Here is a 20,466-nt window from a genome sequence, read left to right as displayed (position 1 = left end):
CTGTGCTCTATGGAAATGACTGGCAGGGCCAGAGGAAAACCAAGCTTGGATTTGGTCGGGTGGGGAGTCCCTGTCCGTGCCCAGCTGCAGGAGAAGAGCGCTGGGCCCCTGGTGGTTGTGCTGGGGCTGCTGTGTGTGCCCTCCCCAGCCCTGCTTTCACAGCGCGGCGGCTCTAGCCCCTCAAACCCTTTCTCCTGCTCCTTCTGCCCTTTCCTGCCTGTGACTGTCCCTGGAGGATCCCCGCTCTGACATCTGCCCACGGCATGTGCAGCGTGCCCTGGGCTGGAGCAGCAGCTCCGAGCCGGCCTTTCCCTTGGGCGGCTTCCCGGGGGGAGCAGCCTCCCAGCGAGCATCTCTGCGCCGTGCCTGAGCGCTGTCCTTCCCTGTCGGGTTTTTAGGCTTTGTTTGGCAGAGCTGACAGTGTTTCTCTAAGCCCTGCTGGATCCGTGCCCGCTCTCGCTGCTGCCGCTTCCCCAGCATCCCTCCCCAGCCGCCCGTGCCCCGCGGCACAAAGCCCAGCCCGCGTGTGCCGCCGGTGCTGCGGGGACACCGCTGCTGACCCCGGCTACCGGCGGCACAGACGGGGCAGGGAAGGAGGAGTTGGCAAACAACGCCGCCGGAACGAGCCTTCTGCTGGTGTTGTATTTGTCGCAAAGAAGCGATTAAGTTTCCCCATGATTTTTCTTCTTCTCCGGCTCCCACCGCCTATTGTTCCCGGCTCCATTATCCCCCCGCCGCTTACATAAGCGCATCGTGCGGGTTTCTGAGGCACAATAGAGACGGTCTCATTCATCCAAGGTCACCAGCTCTTACTTGCGCTTCAAAGCTTCTTCTACTTGTGGTAGAAGAAGCGTTTTCTCCTAAAGACGCTTTTATTGTACTCAGCGCAGAGGCTGAGGGAAATCGCAGCGCTGCACTTGCACCGCCCCAGCTCTTCTTCCCTCCCCACGCGTCCCGTCCTGGCGGGTCAAATCCTGCCTGGAAGGTGAGGAATTGTTTTCTGTGCTAGTTGGGACCCCACTGTGGGATTCCCAGCCTGCCACTGCGCTGGAGCCGAGGAACTGCATGTTCCACCCCTGCCCCTTCCCAGTGAAATGGGAAGGGAGGTGGAGAGGGGTGGAAGAGCGGTTGTATTTCGAATTCTCTGTCCCAAATGGGTCTCGGTATGGACGAGTTACAGAGCGGTCTCTACGGCCTCCTGCTGCTTTCTCCCTCAGCTGTGGCTCCAGGCTCTCCCTTCTTTACTTGTGTCTGGTCGGGTCTGGGCAAACAGGGAGGCTACTGGCAGCCTCTGCGGGGGACGGGGACTGGCTGTGCCCTGGAGGGTCTGTGCCCCGCAAAGGGCAAAGTGCAGCGGTGCCCGCGATCCAGCAGCGAGCTGGGAGCGGCCTCTCGGCTGGGGAAGGAAATGATGGGGATGGCGCACGGACGGTCCTGGGGGCTGCGAGGGGATGGAAGCCCCCGGGAGCCACCCAGGCGGGGTGAGCGGCGTGCGGGGGAGCGGACACGACCCGAGCGGGTCGCGGGTCCCCCGGAGCCGCCCCCTCCCCAGGCTGGGCTCCGTCGCTCCGGGCGCAGCTGCGGCGGGGGCGGTACCGGGGAGGGGACGGCGGCGGGTCCGGCCCCTCTGCCCGCCCCGCCGGCACAAAACGGGAGGCGGGGGCGGCCGGGGCCGCACTCCCCGCAGCGGGCCGGGCTGCGGGCCGGGCCGAGCGGCGCGGGGGATGTAGCGCTCAGCACCGCGGACAGCGGCGGGGCCGGCCGGGGGCTGGCCGTGGGTCCCGGGGCCATGGCCGGCGTGCAGCAGGGCGAGAAGCAGCTGTTCGAGAAGTTCTGGAGAGGCACCTTCAAAGCCGTGGCCACGCCGCGACCCGAGAGCATCATCGTGGCCAGTATCACCGCCCGCAAGCCGCTGCCCAGGTAAGGGCTACCGGGGCAAGGCAGGGGGGTCTGAGAGATCAGGCGTGCTTTTCCAGCTCTAGTCCTCTTCCCACCATAAGGAGAGTCCTGAGTGTGTCTCCCCACCAGCAGTAGTTCGTGGCTGGAGGAGCAGGGGCACCCTCCCCATGCCTGAGGCTGGCTGAGCCCCCTCCCTGGGCAGGTGCAGTCCTCCAGAGCTGAGCGGGTTTGGGAAACTTTGGCTCGGTGGTGCTTGGAGACTGGGAGCAGGGTGAGGGTCTGCAAAGCTCTAGCTGGGCTATGGAGAGGGGCAGTGGTGGGGGGCATCAGCTGGAAAGTGTGACCAGTTCCATCCCCGCTGTGCAAGAGCCCTGGGGTGTGTGTCCTGCTGGTGGCCTTGTCTCTGTGTCAGCCCTTCACCTCCAACCCTTAGGAAGGTGAAGCCTGAGGAAGGGAAACAGCCCCCTGGGGCTGGACCCTGCCTTGTCACCCAGGGGAGGGTGGTGCCATCCAGGGACACACAGTGTAAGCAGCCTGGTCACTGCCATGGACAGGGACAGCTCTGGAGATGGTGCCCCCCACATCCCACAGCCAAGCAGCCTTGACTTTGCTCAACCAGTACCTGTTCTGTCCTCCTGCTCCAGGAAAGTCAATGCCCCCCATGTTTGCCAGAGGCTGAGCAAAAGAGAAACCTGTGAAAAGAGGCGAGGGGGCTGCAGGTACCCCTTGAGCCTCTCTGCCAGACTGTCACACAGGCAAAGATCCATGTGGCTTCCTCACAGCCATGCACGCTCTAATTTAGACCAGCTTTATTTTGCTGATTGTCTCAGTATTTGTTAATAATATCCTATTTGTGCTGCTTTTATAAACAAAGGACTTTTTTGCTGGATCTCCTCTCTCTTTGCTCTGTTTTTCCTCTGCTGGGTTCTGCCCAGCTGGTGTGGGGAACCAGCTAAAGTTCCGTGGAGGTGCTGTGTCTGTAGAGGAGAGGGGCTTGGTCTGCAGGAGGCTGGGTGTTGGGAGCTCAGCCTGTACCAGGGAGGAGAGAGATCCTTTGGAATGAGCTTTCCGTGCCAGTGGAGGCTGTGAGCCACACCAGCAGTGAGGATGGGGGTCCCTTCTGTCCCTGCAGCTCAGCTGCTGAGGGTGAATTTCCCCAATCCCTCTGATATCCATTAATCTGGGTAGGAAAATGGGAAAAGCACGGGTTCAGCCTCGAGCTGAGAAGAGCAACTCTTGTTTCCACAGGCAGTGTTTGTAGAGCTTCATTCTTTGTGGCAGAGAGGAACCTCTGTGTTTTTCTCCATCCCTGCATTGGGTCGGCACCTGAAGGGCTGAGGGATGCCTCACACACACACTCCTGCCTGGAGGTTCCTCAGTGAGCTTAAATATATTGCAGTTGGAGGTGTAATAAGGCAACAAATTCAGGTTTTGGGGAAGTACAGCCAGCCTGGGTACCAGGAGTGATGCCTGGCTCTATCTAACCAGCAGTTTGGATGGCGCAGACATCCTGGTGGGGCTGAGCACCGTGGCTCGGGGTGTTTGCAGATCCATTAAAAAGTTCCCAAATGTGAGCACCTCTCCGTGCTGTTGGTAGAGACAGCTCTGGTGGGAGTGAAACAGTGCAGGAGCTCTTGGCACAGAGCAAAGCAACCCCGCCAGCTCGGCTCTGCTGTGGCTTGTGGTGGGCACCAGCAGATCCAGGTGCCCACGCCGGGCTGTGCTCCCCTGCCGGGTCCGGCTCCTTTTGTGCCCTGGCAGCGTGTCCTGCAGGGCCCAGGGATGTTCCCTGCGGTATTGGCGGCTGCACGGAGCGGGGCCAGCCCGGCGGGGCTCGCCCCGGGCTCCTCGGGGCACTCGCCCTGTCCCAGGCACGGAGGGGCTCTGCCGCTCCAGGGGCTGCCACCAAAGGCTGCAGGCACAGGGATGCTGCGGTTCCCAGCTCTTCTCATCGGTGCTGCCGGCTCGGCTCGCATCCCACCGGGCTTTGCCAGGAGCCCGAGCTGCCGTCTGGGCAGGATCACACCTCTGAGATGCCAGATCTCACACCCCCAGGGGCTTTGCAGGGTCCTTTGGCTGCACAGAGATGTCCCCAAGCTGGCTCTAGGCTCTTAGTCCAACAGTAGCCAGAGGCAGGTTCCTGCTCCCCATCCTTGGAGAGAACAGACCCAAGGCTTGCAGCAGCTCCTGTTGTAGTGGTCTCTGTGCCTGGCTCCGCTCTGGGCTTGTTTTTCCGGAAGGTTTCGCTGCGCCACTGCTTGGATCAGCCTCTCTTCCCTGATGATACTCCCGACTAATTTAGGAGCAAATGACTGTGGTGCCAGAGAGGAGATGGGGAAACCAGTTAGCCAAATGAAATATTAAGATGACCATCTGGATTCCTGTTTTCTCCCACACTTGACAGCTGGTCCCCTGCAAACACCCTGCCCTGGATCCATCCCCATGCTTCCCACAGCAGTGGAGATGCTGCCGTAGTTTCTAGGCCAGCACTGCCCACCTCTCATCAGTTTTACTGGCTGGACTTGTGCCCTTTGTGGAGTGTCAAGGGGCTCAGCTGCACCATGGGGGTCCTGCCAGGGACCACCCCCCTCCCCCAGTGTCCATAGCCCAAAGCATCCTGCAAGATGCCTTGAGAATGGCTAAGGGCCCAATCCTGCATCCCTGTGGGGCAGCGATGGGGTTACCTGGACAGAAAGTGATGCTTTTTCCCCTTGCCCCATCCCTCACCACTCCCTTCCTGCTGCTTCTGCAGGTAAAGCATCTTTCATCTAAATTCCCATCTAGCTGTCTTGGAGGTTGGGAGGGTTAAAGCTTTGCTAAACCCATGGTTCATCCTGGAACAAAAGAGTACATTAATACCTTCCCTCCCGCTGGGGCTGGGGGGGCATGAAATCCAGCCCCCCAGATAGCTTTGTGCCCAGAGCAGAGCTCTGCCAAAGCAAATGGATTATTGACCAGTTTGCAGAGTGAAAGGAAAAACTGAGGTGATGGGGAAAGGGGCTTTTCCAATTAACCTTTGCCCACACAGGGCCTGGTGGGGCTTTGCTGTGCAGCTGAGGGTGAGGGACTGCGTGGTGAGGGGAGGCTGGGGCTGACCCAGAGCTTGCCTTTGCAGGGAAATTGCTTCAGCATGTGCAAAGTCCCAGTGTGATTTGAGAGGGTTTTGTGCCCAGTGTGCTGGGGAGGGATGGGGTCAGGGACAGGGACCACCTACCCTGCCCTGAGCTCCTCTGCCAAACCAGGGGGCCTCAGTCTCTCTCGCTGGACCATGAGGACAGGGCTTTGGCTCTGGTGAACTGAAAAGGCTTTTAAAAATCTGCTGTGTTAAGGGGATGAGTATGAGCACCATGCTCTGGCCCCAGCCCCAGAGCAGGATCTGCTTCCCTCCCTCCAGGCTGGGCTTTTGTCTGCATCTCTTCCCTGGCCGTGACCTCCCAGCACGAGGCTGGGAGCCCTGTCCCACTTGGAAGCCTGACTTCTCCCAGCACTGCTGAGAATTCCATCAGCACCGTGCCGGGACCTGGGGATATCCAGGCAGGAGGTGCTCCAGGCATCCCAGGAACTGGAGCTGGTGGGAGTATGGAGGCTTGTGGGATGATTCTGGGGGTGGTTTAGTTCTCTGCTGCCACACTGCCGGCCACAGTACTGTTGGCATGAGCTGCCCTGTCCCCAGAAACTCATTCAAAATCCACTTTTGGGCGCTCCGGGGCTGGGCCTGTGGTTGCTGGTGTCAGCTCCTGGGGCAGCCGGTGATGCCGAGTGAGCGCCGGCAGCGCTGGGGAGAGGAGCTCCTGCATCCCTCCCTGCCAGATGGTCTAAGTGGGTCACATCAGGGCAGCGCTGGGGATTTGTGCTTTAACCCTTAATCCCCCGGGATGCACCGTGCACGGAGGGGGAGGGATGTGCTGCTGAAGTGGGATTAAGCCGTAGTTAGCCATCGCGGGTGATCTTGGAGAGGAGTCTGGGTGCTGCTGCGAACGTGTCGGGACAAGGGTGACGTGTCCTCCCCGCTGCACTGGGACGAGGCAGGAGCAGCCACGGCACTGCAGTGTCGGAGGTCTCGGTGTCCCAGCGAGCGCACAAAGCAGCTGCGGTTCTCCTGTGGCCTTTGCGGCGACTTTTGGCCATCCTAACCTCTGGCTTCCTTTGGCGAGTCCCCAGCGGGCCGGCAGCCCCTCGGCAGGGACGTGGGGCGTGCTGCCGGGAGGAAGCCCCGCTGGCAGCCCTGCCGTGCCGCTGCCCCCCAGTCCCGTTAATCCTCCCCCTTGCCGGCCGGGCATCTGTTCCGCGGGAAGAGGCGGCGGCGGGGCCGGCCGCGCCAGCCGCCTGGCTGCCATCTGCTGCCTCCATCCAGCGAGCCCGAGTGCTAATGAGCCCGTGGCCCCGGCCCAAGGCGGGGGGAGAGGGGCTTGAAAAGAAAAGCGAGGGGGAGAAGAAAAGCCCCTTCCTCGGAGGGGCTGTCAATAGCGAGGCTTTTGTCTGCCCCTGCCCTCCGGCTCCAGCTGGACGGCGCTGGGAGCAGGGAGAGCTAATTAGGCAGCTCGGAACTGCCGGGGGGCTGGGGGCAGCTGAGTGAGGGGAAGAGCTGGGAACGCCCGCAGGACCCACTCCCTGCTGCTCGCAGAGCCTTCATCATCCTCATCCTCCTCCTTTCCCCCGGCCCTGTCCATCTGCCTCTGCTCTGGACTGGTGCTGGGCATCGTGACCCTGCTGGCCTCTCTGCTGTGAAATGCTGTGATTTTGGGGACAGGTAATTTCTGACCTGTAAAAGTTCACTTGAGAGCTTTGCTGAGCTCTGCTTGGGGCCCAAACCATGGGTCCAGCTCCCACACTCACCAGAAAGAACACGGGCACAACGTGGCCCTGCTGCTGAGAGTGAAGGGCCACAGCAGCTGCTGAGGAAACACAGGACAAGGCTCTCCCTAAATCTGGGATTTGCTGCTGCCCCACCTCTGGCCAAGGGGGAGCCTGTGGTGTCCCCGCTGTGCCAGGGAAGCACCGTATCCAATCTCTTTAGATGAGGGATGAAATCAGGTGGAAGGAAGCAAAAGGGAGGACAATTCCACTGGCTGGCTGGAGGATGGTTTTGTAGAAATATTTGATTATTTGATTTCACCCTTGATCAAACCCACTGAAGACATTGGCCTGGCTGCCAGGCAGGCCCCTGTCTGTAATGTTGGAGGTGCTGGGTTTGTGAGAGGAGCACTGGTGGGGTCTGTACTGCCATGGGGTCCCCTCCCTGCCTCAGCAGCATCCCAGCACTCATGTGAGGCTGTTTCATGGAGTGTGGAGAACCAGGCCAGGGTGAAATATGACAGTTTAAGGTCTTGCAGGGCTGGAGTTCATTCTTGCCTGGCTCAGGTAGCAGCACAAAGTCCAGCCAGTCCCTGCTCCTGCTTTTATCCCATCCCTGGAGATTCAGGAGAGCAGGATACTTGAACCCCATGCACGTGTTCACACCCCTCCCACAAAGTCCTGCTAATGAATATTTAGGGCTGTGAGGCCCTAAATAATAAATAACAGTGATGACCTTGATGACAGGGATTGCTAAGGAGCTTCTGCCCAGCACCATGTCCTGTGGCTGCTCGTGTCTCCTTGCTGTCACTGTCCTGCCCCCATCATCTGGGACAGCCTGACCCCAGAAAGAGCCTCTGTTGTGTGTCAGGGGTCCCTTCTCTCACCAGGCTCCCTGGACTTGGGAGATTTCCCTGGCCTTCTCTGCTCAGCCCCATTCTTACCCCTTCCCACATCTCCATGGCTGGTGGCTGTACCTTTCTAAGCTGGACTTATCAAATGCACCCCCTGTGTCACTGAAATGAAATAATTTCATGCATGACCACCCTTTCCTTTTCTCTCCTTTTTTCTCCTTTTTTTATTCCCCTTTTTTTTCTTTTCATTTTCTACCTATAGGCACTGAAACCTCTTCATCACTGCAAAGCCTGACCTGGGCCAGAAAATCCCACCAGTGTTTCAGCTGCAGAGGGTGCCAGGGCTTTTGCCACAGCCCCTCCTCTGGCATAAGCCCCCAGAGGCTCTTTGCTGTTCTGAAACTGGGTCTGCTGTGACCCACAGTTCTTCCCTGTGACCCACACCCAGCTCTCACTCCCTTGGGTCTTTCTCTGGCCCTAAATCCCTGGTGGTGCCATCAGCTGGAACACAGGCATGGGTTTCATGCCTGGATTGGCATTGCCAGGAAAGGGCAGGGCGAAAGGGAGCCAGCTTGTGTTTGCAGACTTGCTTGATGATTTCCTACGTGTCTGCAAAGGCACAGAGGTTGTGATGCCTGAAATCTGGTGGCAGTGCTGGGTCCCAGCAGCACAGCATCCCACACAGGGCTTTGGTGTGGACCTGGCACGTGCTGGGGGTGAGCAGGCTGGACCATGCCCCCCGGCAGCGTGGCCAGGCACAGTGCCCACGCCTGTGCCACCATCTCCTGGCAAAGGCCACATGACCCTCTGTGGGACACCGGGTGCTGCAAAACTGGCTTCTCCACCAGGCACTCGAGCTGAAAGCGCTGACAAACACGGGCAGTTTAAAAATAGCCGTTTCTTTCGCACGCGGCGGGAACGCTTTCCCTGCCAACGCAGCAGGGACTGCAGGAAGGGCTCACAAAAAATAATGCAAGTGGCAAAATAAACTCTATTAAAAACTGTACTGGTGTTTGAGGCGGGCTGAAATGAGTCTCTGGTCTGGAGGCAGTGAGGCTGGGGCTCCACTGCTGAGCTGTTTAACTCTGCATGTTTAATTTATGTCTCGTCATTAATGGAAGAAGAAGCAGCTGCTGCCCAGCCCCACCTGGGGGCATCTCCTCGTTCACCCCTGAGCAGAGGGGATATGGTGGGCAGGGTCCTGCTGCCTGTGGGGCTGCTCTTCTCTCTCCTCCCTGGGGCAGGGGAGGCTGTCATTTGCTGGTATGGGCTGCAGGGGCTTTCTGCTGCTGGGTTTCAGGGCTGGAGTCAGGTGCCCGTCTCGCAGCCCACAGGGTGGCTGAAATGCTCTGAGACCCACAGGCAACGATGAGAAAATGGGTTTGCACTGCCACTGACATCAAATTCCAGCAGGAACTTGATGGCACTTTGGCAATGGGCTGGTTGTATTGGATTTATCTCTGTGCCCACGTGTGTTGGAGGGTGACTGGAACAGAGTGGGGCAGGAGGCTGGGATTTCAGCTACATTACTGTCAGGATGAAGAATTAGCTACTGCCCAGCAAGAGAAATATTTTTGCATTAAGAAAGATTTCACAGTTAAAGAGCTCCTGCTGCATTAATCTGTGGGTCAGCCGGAGCTGCCCTACAATCCCCTACCCACCAAAGCTGTGCAAGTGTAACATCAATCCGTAAGAGCATGTAAATATAACAGAACTTATTCTCCACAGCTCCATCAGCTGCAGCCAGCAGAGGAACCCTGCTCTGCCAGGGCATGGACATGGCTGTGGCCCAGAGGGTGCAGTTTGGGATTTGGGCAGATCTACTCCTGAGCCTGGTGCTTTAATTCAGAGAACTTATTTCCCATAAAGCATTTGCCCTCTTCAAACCCCCCTGCTCTGTTCAGAGCCTGGTCAGGATTGTTAGCATGGGGACAAGCAAGACAACTGGCTTCAGCACTTCTTTGAAGGGATGGGGTTTTTATTCTCCAGAAAATTCCAAGACTGGCAACTTACAGAGAATAAAACCCCAAAGCAACAAAACTTGTCATGTGTCACTTGCCCTTCCCTGTGTGTGGAACAGCCTCTGTGGTTATCCCTCACCTCTACTCCATCCCTGCTTCATTGTCTGTCCATCAGCCACGCCTTGGCAGGGTTAGAGGGTGATGGTGCAGGGCCAGCAGAGCAGAGGGGCAGGAGGATAATGCCATGGAGAGGGAGGTGCAGGGGTCGGGGTGGGCACCACCAGTGGAGGAGGAACAAATGGAGCCGTGGTGTAACCCCTGAAACGGGGAGCTTTGCAGCCTGACCTGCTGGGGAGCAGTGGAACCCGTGGGCTGTGGGCTTGGCTGTGCCCTGTGCCTCCTAATCTTGGTCTCCTCGTGACCTCCTCTGGCCCCTGGGACTCCCTGTGTGGGGCTGAGCTCTGCAGGGCACAGGATATGTTGGCTGCACCTGCCCTAGGTTCCCTGGACATCCCCAAATGAAGGGATTCAGTTTTGTCTGGTGGCTGGAGAAGCTGTTTGTGTGGTTTTGGACCAGTCCTGGTGCTCTCCCAAACACTTCCCACGTGTGGGTCAGCAGCCAGTGAAGGTGAAGGATGTTCTTCATATCTTTTGGAGGGGTTTTGGATGTTTTGGTGATTCCAGGCTGCCAGGGTCCCTGTCTCTATCCCTGCCCTCACTGTGAGCGAGGAGCATCTCCGCACCTGCAGGGCCAGAGCCAAAGGCACAACGCTGGCAGCACGTGCCAGTGGAAGGTTTAGCTCCTGCTATGTGCTGCCTTGTGGCAGTAGTGACTCCCCCATTGCCTCAGGAGTTCACCACAAGTGCTTTTTTCTACCTAGAGCCCCAATTTTTGTCCCTCCCAAGAGGGCTCAGACGCCCAAAGGCCCTGTGCACAGGAGCTGTGCTGTGGGGATGGGTGGGTTAATTTTGCAGTGGAGGCTCGTGGTCCGAAGTGCTGGCTGCCTGCTCTCTGGGCTGTGAATGCCACCCAGGGCACATCCATCCCCGAGTAATGGACAGGATCCTATGGACCTGTGGCTCCCCTACCCCTCCCCACTGCTGGCTGCCACAGCCAGCCCTCAGCCTGTGTTGCTGCCAGGTTTGTCCTGCATGGGGCAGAGGACAGAAGTCTCATCTTGCCTGCCCATATGGAAAAGCAGGCAGTGGAGCCCCTGGACACAGCCTGTGCCCTGCCTGCAGAGCTGGCACTGGGGCTCAGCCAGTGCCCTGCTCTCCCTGCTCATCCTCTTTAGCACTTTGGTATTGATTTGACCTGAACTCCCTTTAATGTGCTGTGATTTCTTTCAATTAGGCTTTGAGCGAGGTCTCTGCCACGTTCAATAGAGCTGGACCAGTGCCTGGACTAGCACAGCCCAGAGGGAGATGCTTGCAGATGCTCCCCCATCCCCAGCAAGAGCATCCCCCCATGCCCTATTTTCCCCACGTCCCATGAGGATAATCCCAGTGCTTAAAGGTTGGCTCAGGGGCTGGGTTTCACCCTCTGCATTTCCTGGCCCTTGCATCCACTGGACTGGTGGCTTTGCCAAGGGGCAGATTCAGGGTGCTTCCTGCTGTCTGCAGGAGCAGCCCCACTGCAAATAGGAGCTGAAGCAATCCTGAGCACTCCTCATCTTCACATGCCCAGCAAAGCTTTCCCCTCTCTCCTTGGTGGCTGTCATCTCCTCAGGGCTGCGCTCAGCCAAGTCAGGGCTTGGTGTCACATTGTTTGCGGCAAACTGATGGGCAGGGTGCTTGTTTCCAGAGATTGTGCGGAGCAGAAATCCCTGCCCTTCATCTCCAGCTGCAATTACCGAAGCCAAGTCGATGCAGTTGATGGTAATAGGATGGTAACACTGTCTGAATTTGTATTTAATGCTGATTCCAAGGGTCTATAATCTTCATCAGCACCACATGACTTTTTATAGAACAGAAAAATGTGAGAGCGGTTAATGAGCTGTAATTCTGGAGAGCTTCTGCCTTGATTGGGACTAATTATTTTCTTTATAAAAATAATTAACCATCCACACAACCTATAGAGTGAAAGGCATGTGGCATTAATTAAACCATGCAGTATTTTCCCTGCACCTTTATCTCCCGTTTCCCAGCACATCCCAAACAGACGGTCACACACTGCAGAAGGCCAGGCTGGGCACAAGCTGGCATCGTGTGAGGGCTTGTGCTGGGCACAAAGGGCAGGCCCTGGGTGAGGGGGCTGCCTCCAGATCCCAAATCCACAGCCTCTTGGCCCTGCATGTACTGTGAAAGCCCTCATTTGGGTAGGGAAGGCTGGTTTGGGGGGTAAGGTGATGGTGCTCACACGTGGGCTGTCTCTGAGGGGACAGAGGAGGTGCTGGGGGTGCCAGTGGGGCAGCCAAGGGGATCCTGGCAGGGCACAGGGCTCTGTGCTGTGTGCTATCACTTGCTGTGGGGCATCAGGATATCCCAAAATTGAGGTGGTAGCTTTGTACAGGCCAAACCTTTGTTCTCCAGCCCTCTGGGATCCCAGGATGAGTCCCAGGTGAGTGTGCCCCAGCACCGGGGCTGTGCGTGCTTAGACACACACTTACATAATACATAATTGTTAACAAAACTAATTCCCCTATTTTCCTGGAGGTATTCTGAGAACTAATGAATATATTTGCATAATCTTGATTTTGTTTATGAATAATTCTGGATTATCCAAATGTGAATAACACCGGGGCTTTGCCACTCTAGATTGCCTTTCAGCTGAGGATAGCAAAGCATTTTACAAATATTAGTTCAGCCTCACAAATCCCAGCAAGCAATAAAATTATTATTACACCCAATTAAAGATGGATGGGATGGAAACTGAAATTCTGATTCTCTGCAGCCCATCCTGGCAGGGTCTGCTACGGGAACTCACCTGCCTCCTCCAAATCTTCCCCCTAGGAAGCAGCAAGCCAAAAAATATCCCCTTTTTTGATTTTTTGGGATTTAAAACAATGGCCAGAGTTGCAGTGTGGTGTGGATGGTTGGGGACCTGAGAGAAGACAGGAGGTTTCTTTCTGGCTCTGACTCCCACACAGCACTGAGCACCCCACAGCCCTGTGAGTGGCAGGGATGGCACAGCCATGCCAACCTTTTCCACCTTGGATCACAGTGGGAGGAGAAAAGGCCCTGTCTTCCCTTCCAGAAACTCTCCTTTACTCAAAACATCCTCACCAGTCCTTCCTGGGCAGCATGACCACTGAGGTGTTTCCCACAGGACCAGGGGGTGTTACAGGGAAAGAGGATTGGAGTCAAACCAAACACTCCCACCCATGAAACTGCAGTTCAGCAGCTTCCCAGCTCAGCTGTCACTGTGCACACATGGAGGCAAAGGCCCTTTTTGGCCATAAAAAAACCCCTGTCAGTAAGTGAGGGTGAGAGTTTAAAGTCCACTTTCCCCATCCCCTGCTGGGCTGGGATCATTGCAGGCTCACTGCTCAGCAGCAGAAATCTGTTGGTTGATTCCTTTCCACGGGAGCTATTTGCTGCCCACGCTTCTCTGTGTGGGGACATCTGCTCCTCGTGGAGCCCTCCCAGCCCCAGGGTGGCCCTGGCAGTGCAGCCCTGTACATCACAGGGGGCTGGATGGTCAGGAGACCAGTCCCAACGAGAAGGGTGGCCAGGGAACCCCTCCTCATCACCCTGTCCAGGTGATGCCTTGGCTGGGGATACCCATTTGGTACCCAAGTCTGGGACATCCATTTGGCTGCACTCCTGCCTCTGTCCTGGGGGATTTGAGCATTTTTTAATGTTGGAGTCATTTCAACCTGAGCCCTTGGGAATCACTGTTGTGTAGCCACAGGCTACTGAGCACCATGCCTGTGTTCTGGCACATGGGGTGGCTCAGGGGCTGGTGTATGAACAGCATCTGGTGACCTGGGTGTCCCTGTCCCCAGCCTGGGTGGATGGATGGGGCAGCAGGGAGGCTCAGCCAGGCATTTCCAGGGCAGCTCTGCAGGCAGGTGGCAGCTGCATGAACAGGTTGTGTTCTTGGAGTTACCTGAGCGTTGGGACCTCCAGTGTGTCCTCCCTTTCTCCAGTGACAATTCAAAAGAAGAAAATTAAGGGAGAGGAGGAAGAACTTTATGTGAGTGGCAAAGAAAGCATTGCTGCTCCAAGTGGATCTTCTCCAGCCACCTCCTTGCTGCTTCCAAAGTGCCTAATTACTAATTTATTTTTAAAGTGATCTCTCAGTGCTCCCAGGAGCTCTGGGTAACTGTGTGCTTACCATTCCCTGTTTGATTAAAATTTAACGAGTTGTTATTGGCAAATTCACTATTTCACTGCTGTTTGCCATGCCAAATAGCATGGGGTTTGGACAATGGTGGGAGCAGGCACATCTGATGGTCCCAGGAGCAGAGGCTGGCATTGTGCAGCCCCTTGGGTGTGAAGGTGCTCTCCAGCCTGACCACATTGCAGGTAGTGCCAAATCACTTATTTTCTAGGACATCCATGAATTCATTTTTTTTGCTAAGCCCTTCCTAAAGCATTAAGCATCGTCCTCAGCTTCTGGCTCCCCGTGCTGTGTTGAGAAGTGCCCAACCACAGCCTCTGGGCTTCCTCCCAGCCCCTTGGTCCTGACCTTTGCCCAGCTTGGTTTTGCCCTGTGCTGCTTGTGGGCAAGTGTTTCATGGGAAACGTGAGCTCAGATCCAGACTTTTCCTAATCCCAAGCTCTGCAAGGGCTGTTCCAGGTTGCCCCCATGCCTGGCTGTCAGCTCACCCCTGCTGCAGGCTGTCTGGGGGTGATGGCAAGGAAAGGAGCTGGGAGTTCTGTTTGGGGCCAGCTGAGAGGAGAGTGGCTGTGGGGTTATGGTGTGGTTTAGGATAAGCTCTCAGCCCCAGGCCTCTGGGTCACCCTGGAGCCTGGTGTCCCCCAAAACAAGGATCAGGGGCGTGCCAGATCGCTGTGCCATGGGGCAGCACCTCAGCACTTCTGTCTGCATTTGTGAGCACCTGAAACAACCAAAGCTCCTCTCGTCATATTTCCTGGTGGAGGAGAAAACTGGCTGCTGTACAGACATGGGAACCCGCAGGGTGTTTGTGTAAGGAGGAGGATTTGAGGACAGGAAAGGCACAGGATCGTCCCCCTGAGAGCAAGCCTGGCCCGGCAGCGTGCAGGTGCTGACGGGCAGGAAGCTCCGCAGGGACCTCCGAGCCGGCAGCGTGGGAGGCACAAGATGCCGCAGAAACCCTTCGAGATGGGGCCGCAGTCCAGGTTTTCTTTAGAAACATTGTGACCATGTGCCATATTCCTCAGGTTTCTCGCTGTTGTCGCTGGCAGGCAGTCAGCAGAGCCATCCTGGGTCGCTGGCAGCGAGGGAAGGGGACACCGAGCCCTGCAAGGTGCTCAGGAAGGAAAGGGGACAGGGGATGGGGCTCCTGGTGCTCCTGGGGAGGAGGAGACCGAGCCGTGGGGAGCCGGGAGAGGCTGTGCTCACCCTCATGCCTGAGCCTGCCTAAGAAGGCGATTCACGGAGGCATGGCTTTCCCCCGTGGAGCTTTCCCCCTGCAGGGAGTGTCCATCCCCTGCTGCACAGCAGGAGCCGCCGCCGCTGCCAGCTGGTGCCCGGGACAGAGCCCTCCCCGTGGGCTGCCACCTCACAGCATCCCCCGGAGCATCTGGCACTGATCCTGCGCCGCCACCGGGGCCTCCTCCAGCAGGGAAGCTCCTCTGTTCTGATCCAACCATGCATAGTAAATCAACTGCTGGAAAAGAAAGAGCCAAGCTGCTTTTTTGGCCCGGGATGTGCTGAGAGTGGTCGTTAAACCTTTCTGGAGTGCAAGAAGGAAAAGGAGCCACGTCCAGGGTTGTGCCAGGATGCAGGGTTCCCAGGAGCAGGAGGGGGAGGAGAGTCACAACTGGCAAAAATCTTATGAAAAATGTATAGTACAGAATTGTGTTTCTCTTGTGCGTTTGAACTGCCTCAAGAAACCCACGTGTCTTTCTGCAGCTGGTGCCTCTGCTGATACACAGAAAAAAATAGCAGGGAGAAGATTAAAATTGAACTGGCTTGGAGTCTGTGTAATCAAGGAAAATATCTCGGTGATTTGCTATTATAATTTTCAATAACAAACTGCAGGGCTCCTGCTGCACTAATAATAACGGGTTGAATGAGGTGGGCAAGAACCTGCCTTGGGTGTTTGTGTTGTGTGTGTGCTTGTGGGAAGCACTCACAATATTCCCCATCTCCTAATTTTGAAGAGGTATTTTTAGTACGTATTTCGAAGAGCTTTACACAAACATATCTGCTGGAGTTTTTGCTGGGAAATGTCTTTACAACAGTCTTTTCTGTCCCCTCCCTCTCAGGGGACAAGGGAATGGTCTGACCATTTTCTTTTTCAATCAGATAAGCAAAGCCAGAGAGCAAGAAAGAAAATCACAGGCTCATTTTGCTGGTGCCAAAAGGCTTCTTAACCCAAAGGGTGGATTTTAGAAACACTTTGAGCAGCTCAGATCACCCTCACTAGAGCCCAGGGCAGAAGCACATGTGATGTGGCTGTGGCAGAGAGCGCAGGGATGTGGGAGAGCGGAGATCCTGACCCACCACTGCCCTCTCTTGCACAGCCAAAACCTCCAGGTGAGAAAAGGAGAGGAAAGATGAGATATTGTCACCTGTCCATGCACTTTTTGCATGTTACTTGGGAGAAATGGCAAGAACATCCCTGGTGCAAGCAGCTGCAGGCACAGGAGTTTCTCCAGCCTCCCCTCAGGAAGCCATATCCTGATGTTCCCAGTTCCAGGCAAGGTGTCCTTCCTTCATCATTCAATGCCAGTGAAACATTCACAGCTTTTAGGCTCATCAGAGATGTTTTAACCTTTTTTCTTTGGGGGGTTTGGTTGGCTGAAGCTGCTCCTGCCTTTTCGCTGAGGGGTGTAGAGATGATGGGAACATGAAGCCAGCTAGGGCTGAAGCAGGGAATGCAGTAAAGTTTCTGTATTGGCTATCCCAAATCCTTTGACCTTGAAAGTGTTGCCAGTGCAAGTCTGCCAAGTGCACTCAGTGCCCAGGGCCTCTGAAGTGCTTGTGCATCCAGCACCCAACCCAGCTGCATGTGCAAAGGAAAATAGATGATAAAAAAAATCCCCAAAACCTGCTTGGTTAGCATGGTCCAGCCCCAGTTTGCTTACACTGCTGCTTGCAGGGCGGCTGGGAAGGACACAGGGGCTGCACAAGGCCACTGATGGCTGGAACTGCTGGGGTCCATCCCGTGGAGGTGAGGGACAACACAGTGGAGTGGGGACATGGTCTGGTGCCATGGTCTGGTGCCATGGTCTGGCAGCTGAAAGGTCACAGGGAGACAATTTTCCTGCTTTTGTCTCCTCTTGAGACAAGTTACTGCAGGGAAAAGGCTGATTGATGGAAGGTTTGTGGCAGGAGACTGCTGCAGGCGCAGGGGAGCCTGTGGGCAGGGGAGGGCAGTGCCCGGGATGGCAGCACCCAGGGAATGTCAAGTGCACAGCAAAGCCCCCTGACTGCTGTCACTGTGGGCCAGGGGGCACGGCTGTCACTGGGCTCAGCTCCCCGAGCAGCGTGCGTCACCAAGTGCCACCACATGTCATGGCCCGATGAGATGGCATTTGGCCGTGGCAGGCAGCATGGCAGCCCAGGATGGAGGGATGGGCATGGTTTGGGAGTTTGCTCCCTGAGGCAGCAAACACTTTGTGCCTTTGTCCTGTCCTCTGTGGGCAGTGCCAGGATCTGTCTGTGGGCAAGGACAGTCATTAACTGGTCTCCATGGTATCCCCACACACTGGGGGTGACATCCCTTCCCCAGGCAAGGGAGGCAGAGGGGGTTGGCCTCAGGGCACTGCCAGCAGCAAAGCACCACCCACCCCTTCTCCGTGTGGCCAGAGTGGTTTATGGTGGTTTCATCCACCTTCAAATAAAGGATGTTGGGTTCCTTTCCTGCCTCACTTGTATTGGGGTAGGCAATACACCATGACCCTCCGCTGCCAACACATTCTGTTAGAGAGGGAATGCATGTGAGAGCCCAAATCTGACACCAGACTGTGGAGGTGGGCCCAAAAGACCCCTCCTGGGCCAGAGACTGCTGGGATGGAAGGGACAGGATGAGCCAGCTGTGGTGGGTGGTTGCACTGGGCGTGTTCTGCACTGAGTGGGTGGCAGGCAGCCCACAGGTGCCCTGCTGTGGGGGCTCTCCCATCAGGAGGAGCTGCGCTGCTTCTGGACAGGTCTGATGGACAGGCTGGGTTTCTGCACAGGAGAAAGAAAGGGAAAAGAAAAATGAGTGCAAGTGATTGAACTGCCAAGTGGAAATGGAGAAACTTGGAGGGCAGGTGGGATGGGTGGGCAGCTGCCTTGTCCTGGTCTGACTGCCTGTGGCCAGCAGTGAGTGCATCCTCAGGGACAAACACATAACCAGCACAGTGGGGAGAGAGGCTGTGTGCCTCACTAGGAGTGCAGGAGCAGTGCTGCCCCCCAGCAGGGCACCCCTCCTGCCTCCCCTGGCACACCCACCCTCTGGAGCTGAGTGAGTCCCCTGCTCCCAGCAGCATCCTGCTGAGCATCCCCGCTGCTCTCCCTGGGCCAGCTCCAGCAAAAACACCCACAGAGGCTTCTTCTTTTCTGCTGCAGGCACAAACAGCAGGGAAGGTGTGATAATCGCTCCTTTGAGGCCACAGAGATCATTCATACCAAACTGCATCACTTTTATATCAGTCATGAAAGACACAAAAGACAATAAGAAATGTTTTTTTATATATATATATTCAATCAATGTCGATGGAGCTCCATGCCAGGGGATTACCACCCAGTTTAAAGCATTAGTGACTCTCAGCATCCATCAGAGGAGAACATTTGGTTGAATGGAAGCCAGCCTTTGATGGAATTGGAGAATAATTATTTCCATCAATAATTACTCCCAAGCCCAGAAGAAATGGGCCTGGCACGTTGCAGGACAGGAGTCCTTGATTGCCTCGAGGCCAATATGTTTTGACCCCAGGACCTGGAAATCCCATTAGAGGCTGGGTGACAAGGATGTTGCCTGCTGTGCCCAGGTCCTGGCAGTGGTGTTCCAGCCTGCTGCCAGCCTGGGGAGGATCCCTCCTGCCTCTGCTACTGGAGTGCATCCAGCTCAGACTTTGCACAGGTCATTAATTTGGGGACGTTTTTAATGGATCCTAATGATTGAGCCTCAGAAGGCTGTTCTTAAAAGGGGTTTGGGAAAGGCCACAAGCCAATTAGCTGGCACACAGAAAATGATTAACCATGTAGCTTCCTGCATGGTTAAAAATAATGGAGATGTTGGGAAGCGACTGGGGGATTTATTACAGACTTTTTAAAGCAAGAGGGATTATTCACTTCCTGCATGTTCTGGGCCAGAAACATTTCACCCAGCTTCCCCCCACTGATCCCTGTCCCTTTTATTTGCTTGTGCATATCCTTAAACGTTAAGGCGTTATAAAATGGGCTTCAAGGAGGGGCTGGCAATTAAAGAAAGTGGGTGCTTGCAGAGAGAGAAAACACAGGTGGGAAGAGAGGGGTGACCCTTCTGCAGGTGCTCCTGTGCCAAGGCCAACACAAAGGAGTGTTATTCATGGCTGAGGCAGGCAGCAGGATGTTCCCTGGGGCATGCAAGGCTCTGGCCATGCCTAACTGGGGCTTTTTTAACGTGCCATTGCTCTTTGACCACTCTCTTGCCTCTACTTAACGCCCAGATGTGCAGCACACACCTGGCCCTGGCCCTTGTTCCTGTCTCCGCAGCCCCTGTGTGATGGCTGTGGAGCATCTTTCATTGTGGCTGCAGGGCTGGCAGGGGGACATCCCAGTCTCCTCCTGCTCTGCTGGGATCCACATGGCCTGAGGGCTCCAGAGTGTTGCTTTCCAAGGAGAAGAGGTAGGCCTGGTGACAGACATAGCCATGGGACTTTGCAGAACTGACCCTAAAGTGGCACCCACAGCCCAGTCCTTGGCTTTGAAATGGTAATGGGAAGAAATGGGGACACTTTTAGTGCCAGCTGAGCCCAGCCTACCCTGGGTATCACCCCACAGCCTGGCTGGGCCTGGAGATGCCCACGTTTACTTTATCTATTCCATAATGCTCGGGATGACACTAAACCCCAGTGTTTTCAGCACCCCTGCTGGGTATGGTTTATGGCTTTTCATTAATCTTTTCATTCTTTGAAATAAATATCTGCAGGGCCTAGAAACCTATTTACTTTCCTCCTGAGTGTCTGCACGCAGACTTGTTTGGGTTTGTTTTCTCCATTCAGAGGTTTCTTTTCTCCATTTCAGCTTGCACAAGCCCCAGTGTTTCTTAGAAACCACTCCCTCCAGGCTTTCCCTGCCTTTGCTCTGCTCCTTGCCAGCTCCCAGGACTCTTGCAGGCACTGACCTGGCCCAGGTGGTTCCCCTTAACTCTGCTGGGCTGTCCCAGGTTCTCAAGGTGGAGCTGTCAGCAGGACCAGGTGTGTTCACAAGCCCAGCACCTTATTTGTAGGAAGTTTGCTGCCAGTTAAGTATAAGAGGAAAGGTATTTTTGAGGCATTAGCAGGTTTGGAAAACTACATTTGAAATGGGAAAGGGTTTTGGGGTTTTTCCTTATCAGAGTAAAAAAATCTGTGCTGTCTCTGCAGAGCTGGTGATCTAAACCCCACAACGAAGACAAAGATGTCCTGACTGGCTCCTGCCTTTTGCTCCCATTGGATTGGATCTGGCCCTGTGCTGTCCAGCTGCTCCTTGGCTGCACGATGCTCGTGGCATCTCTGCCTGAACAATGAGCACAGCATGCCGGGGCTGGGGTGCAGCTTGGCTTGGGAACAGGGAATTCCAGAGCCCTGTGGGAGCACTGAGAGCAACCCGCAGCTCTCCTTTGCAGCTCCTACCTGCCAAAGGGAAAGGAGATTCCCCAGGACGTGGGGAATGACCCCAGCTGAAGGGACAG

General features: G+C 55.9%; 1 protein-coding gene across 1 annotated transcript in view; it reads left to right on the top strand.

Annotated features, from left to right (window-relative positions):
* Positions 1–1,789: 1,789 nt before the first annotated feature.
* Positions 1,790–20,466, top strand: part of SRRM4 (serine/arginine repetitive matrix 4) — a gene marked incomplete at both ends in the record, with an annotated part of 40,385 nt that continues 21,708 nt past the window's right edge. The window contains one exon of the mRNA XM_084217290.1: positions 1,790–1,920. Coding sequence (XP_084073416.1) covers positions 1,790–1,920 — 131 coding nt within the window. The remainder of the gene's footprint in view (positions 1,921–20,466) is intronic.

The sequence above is a fragment of the Fringilla coelebs genome (genome assembly GCF_963513975.1).
Source record: "Fringilla coelebs genome assembly, chromosome: 17".
NCBI classification, from domain to species: domain Eukaryota; kingdom Metazoa; phylum Chordata; class Aves; order Passeriformes; family Fringillidae; genus Fringilla; species Fringilla coelebs.
This window is presented reverse-complemented; position numbering and strand designations above follow the sequence as displayed.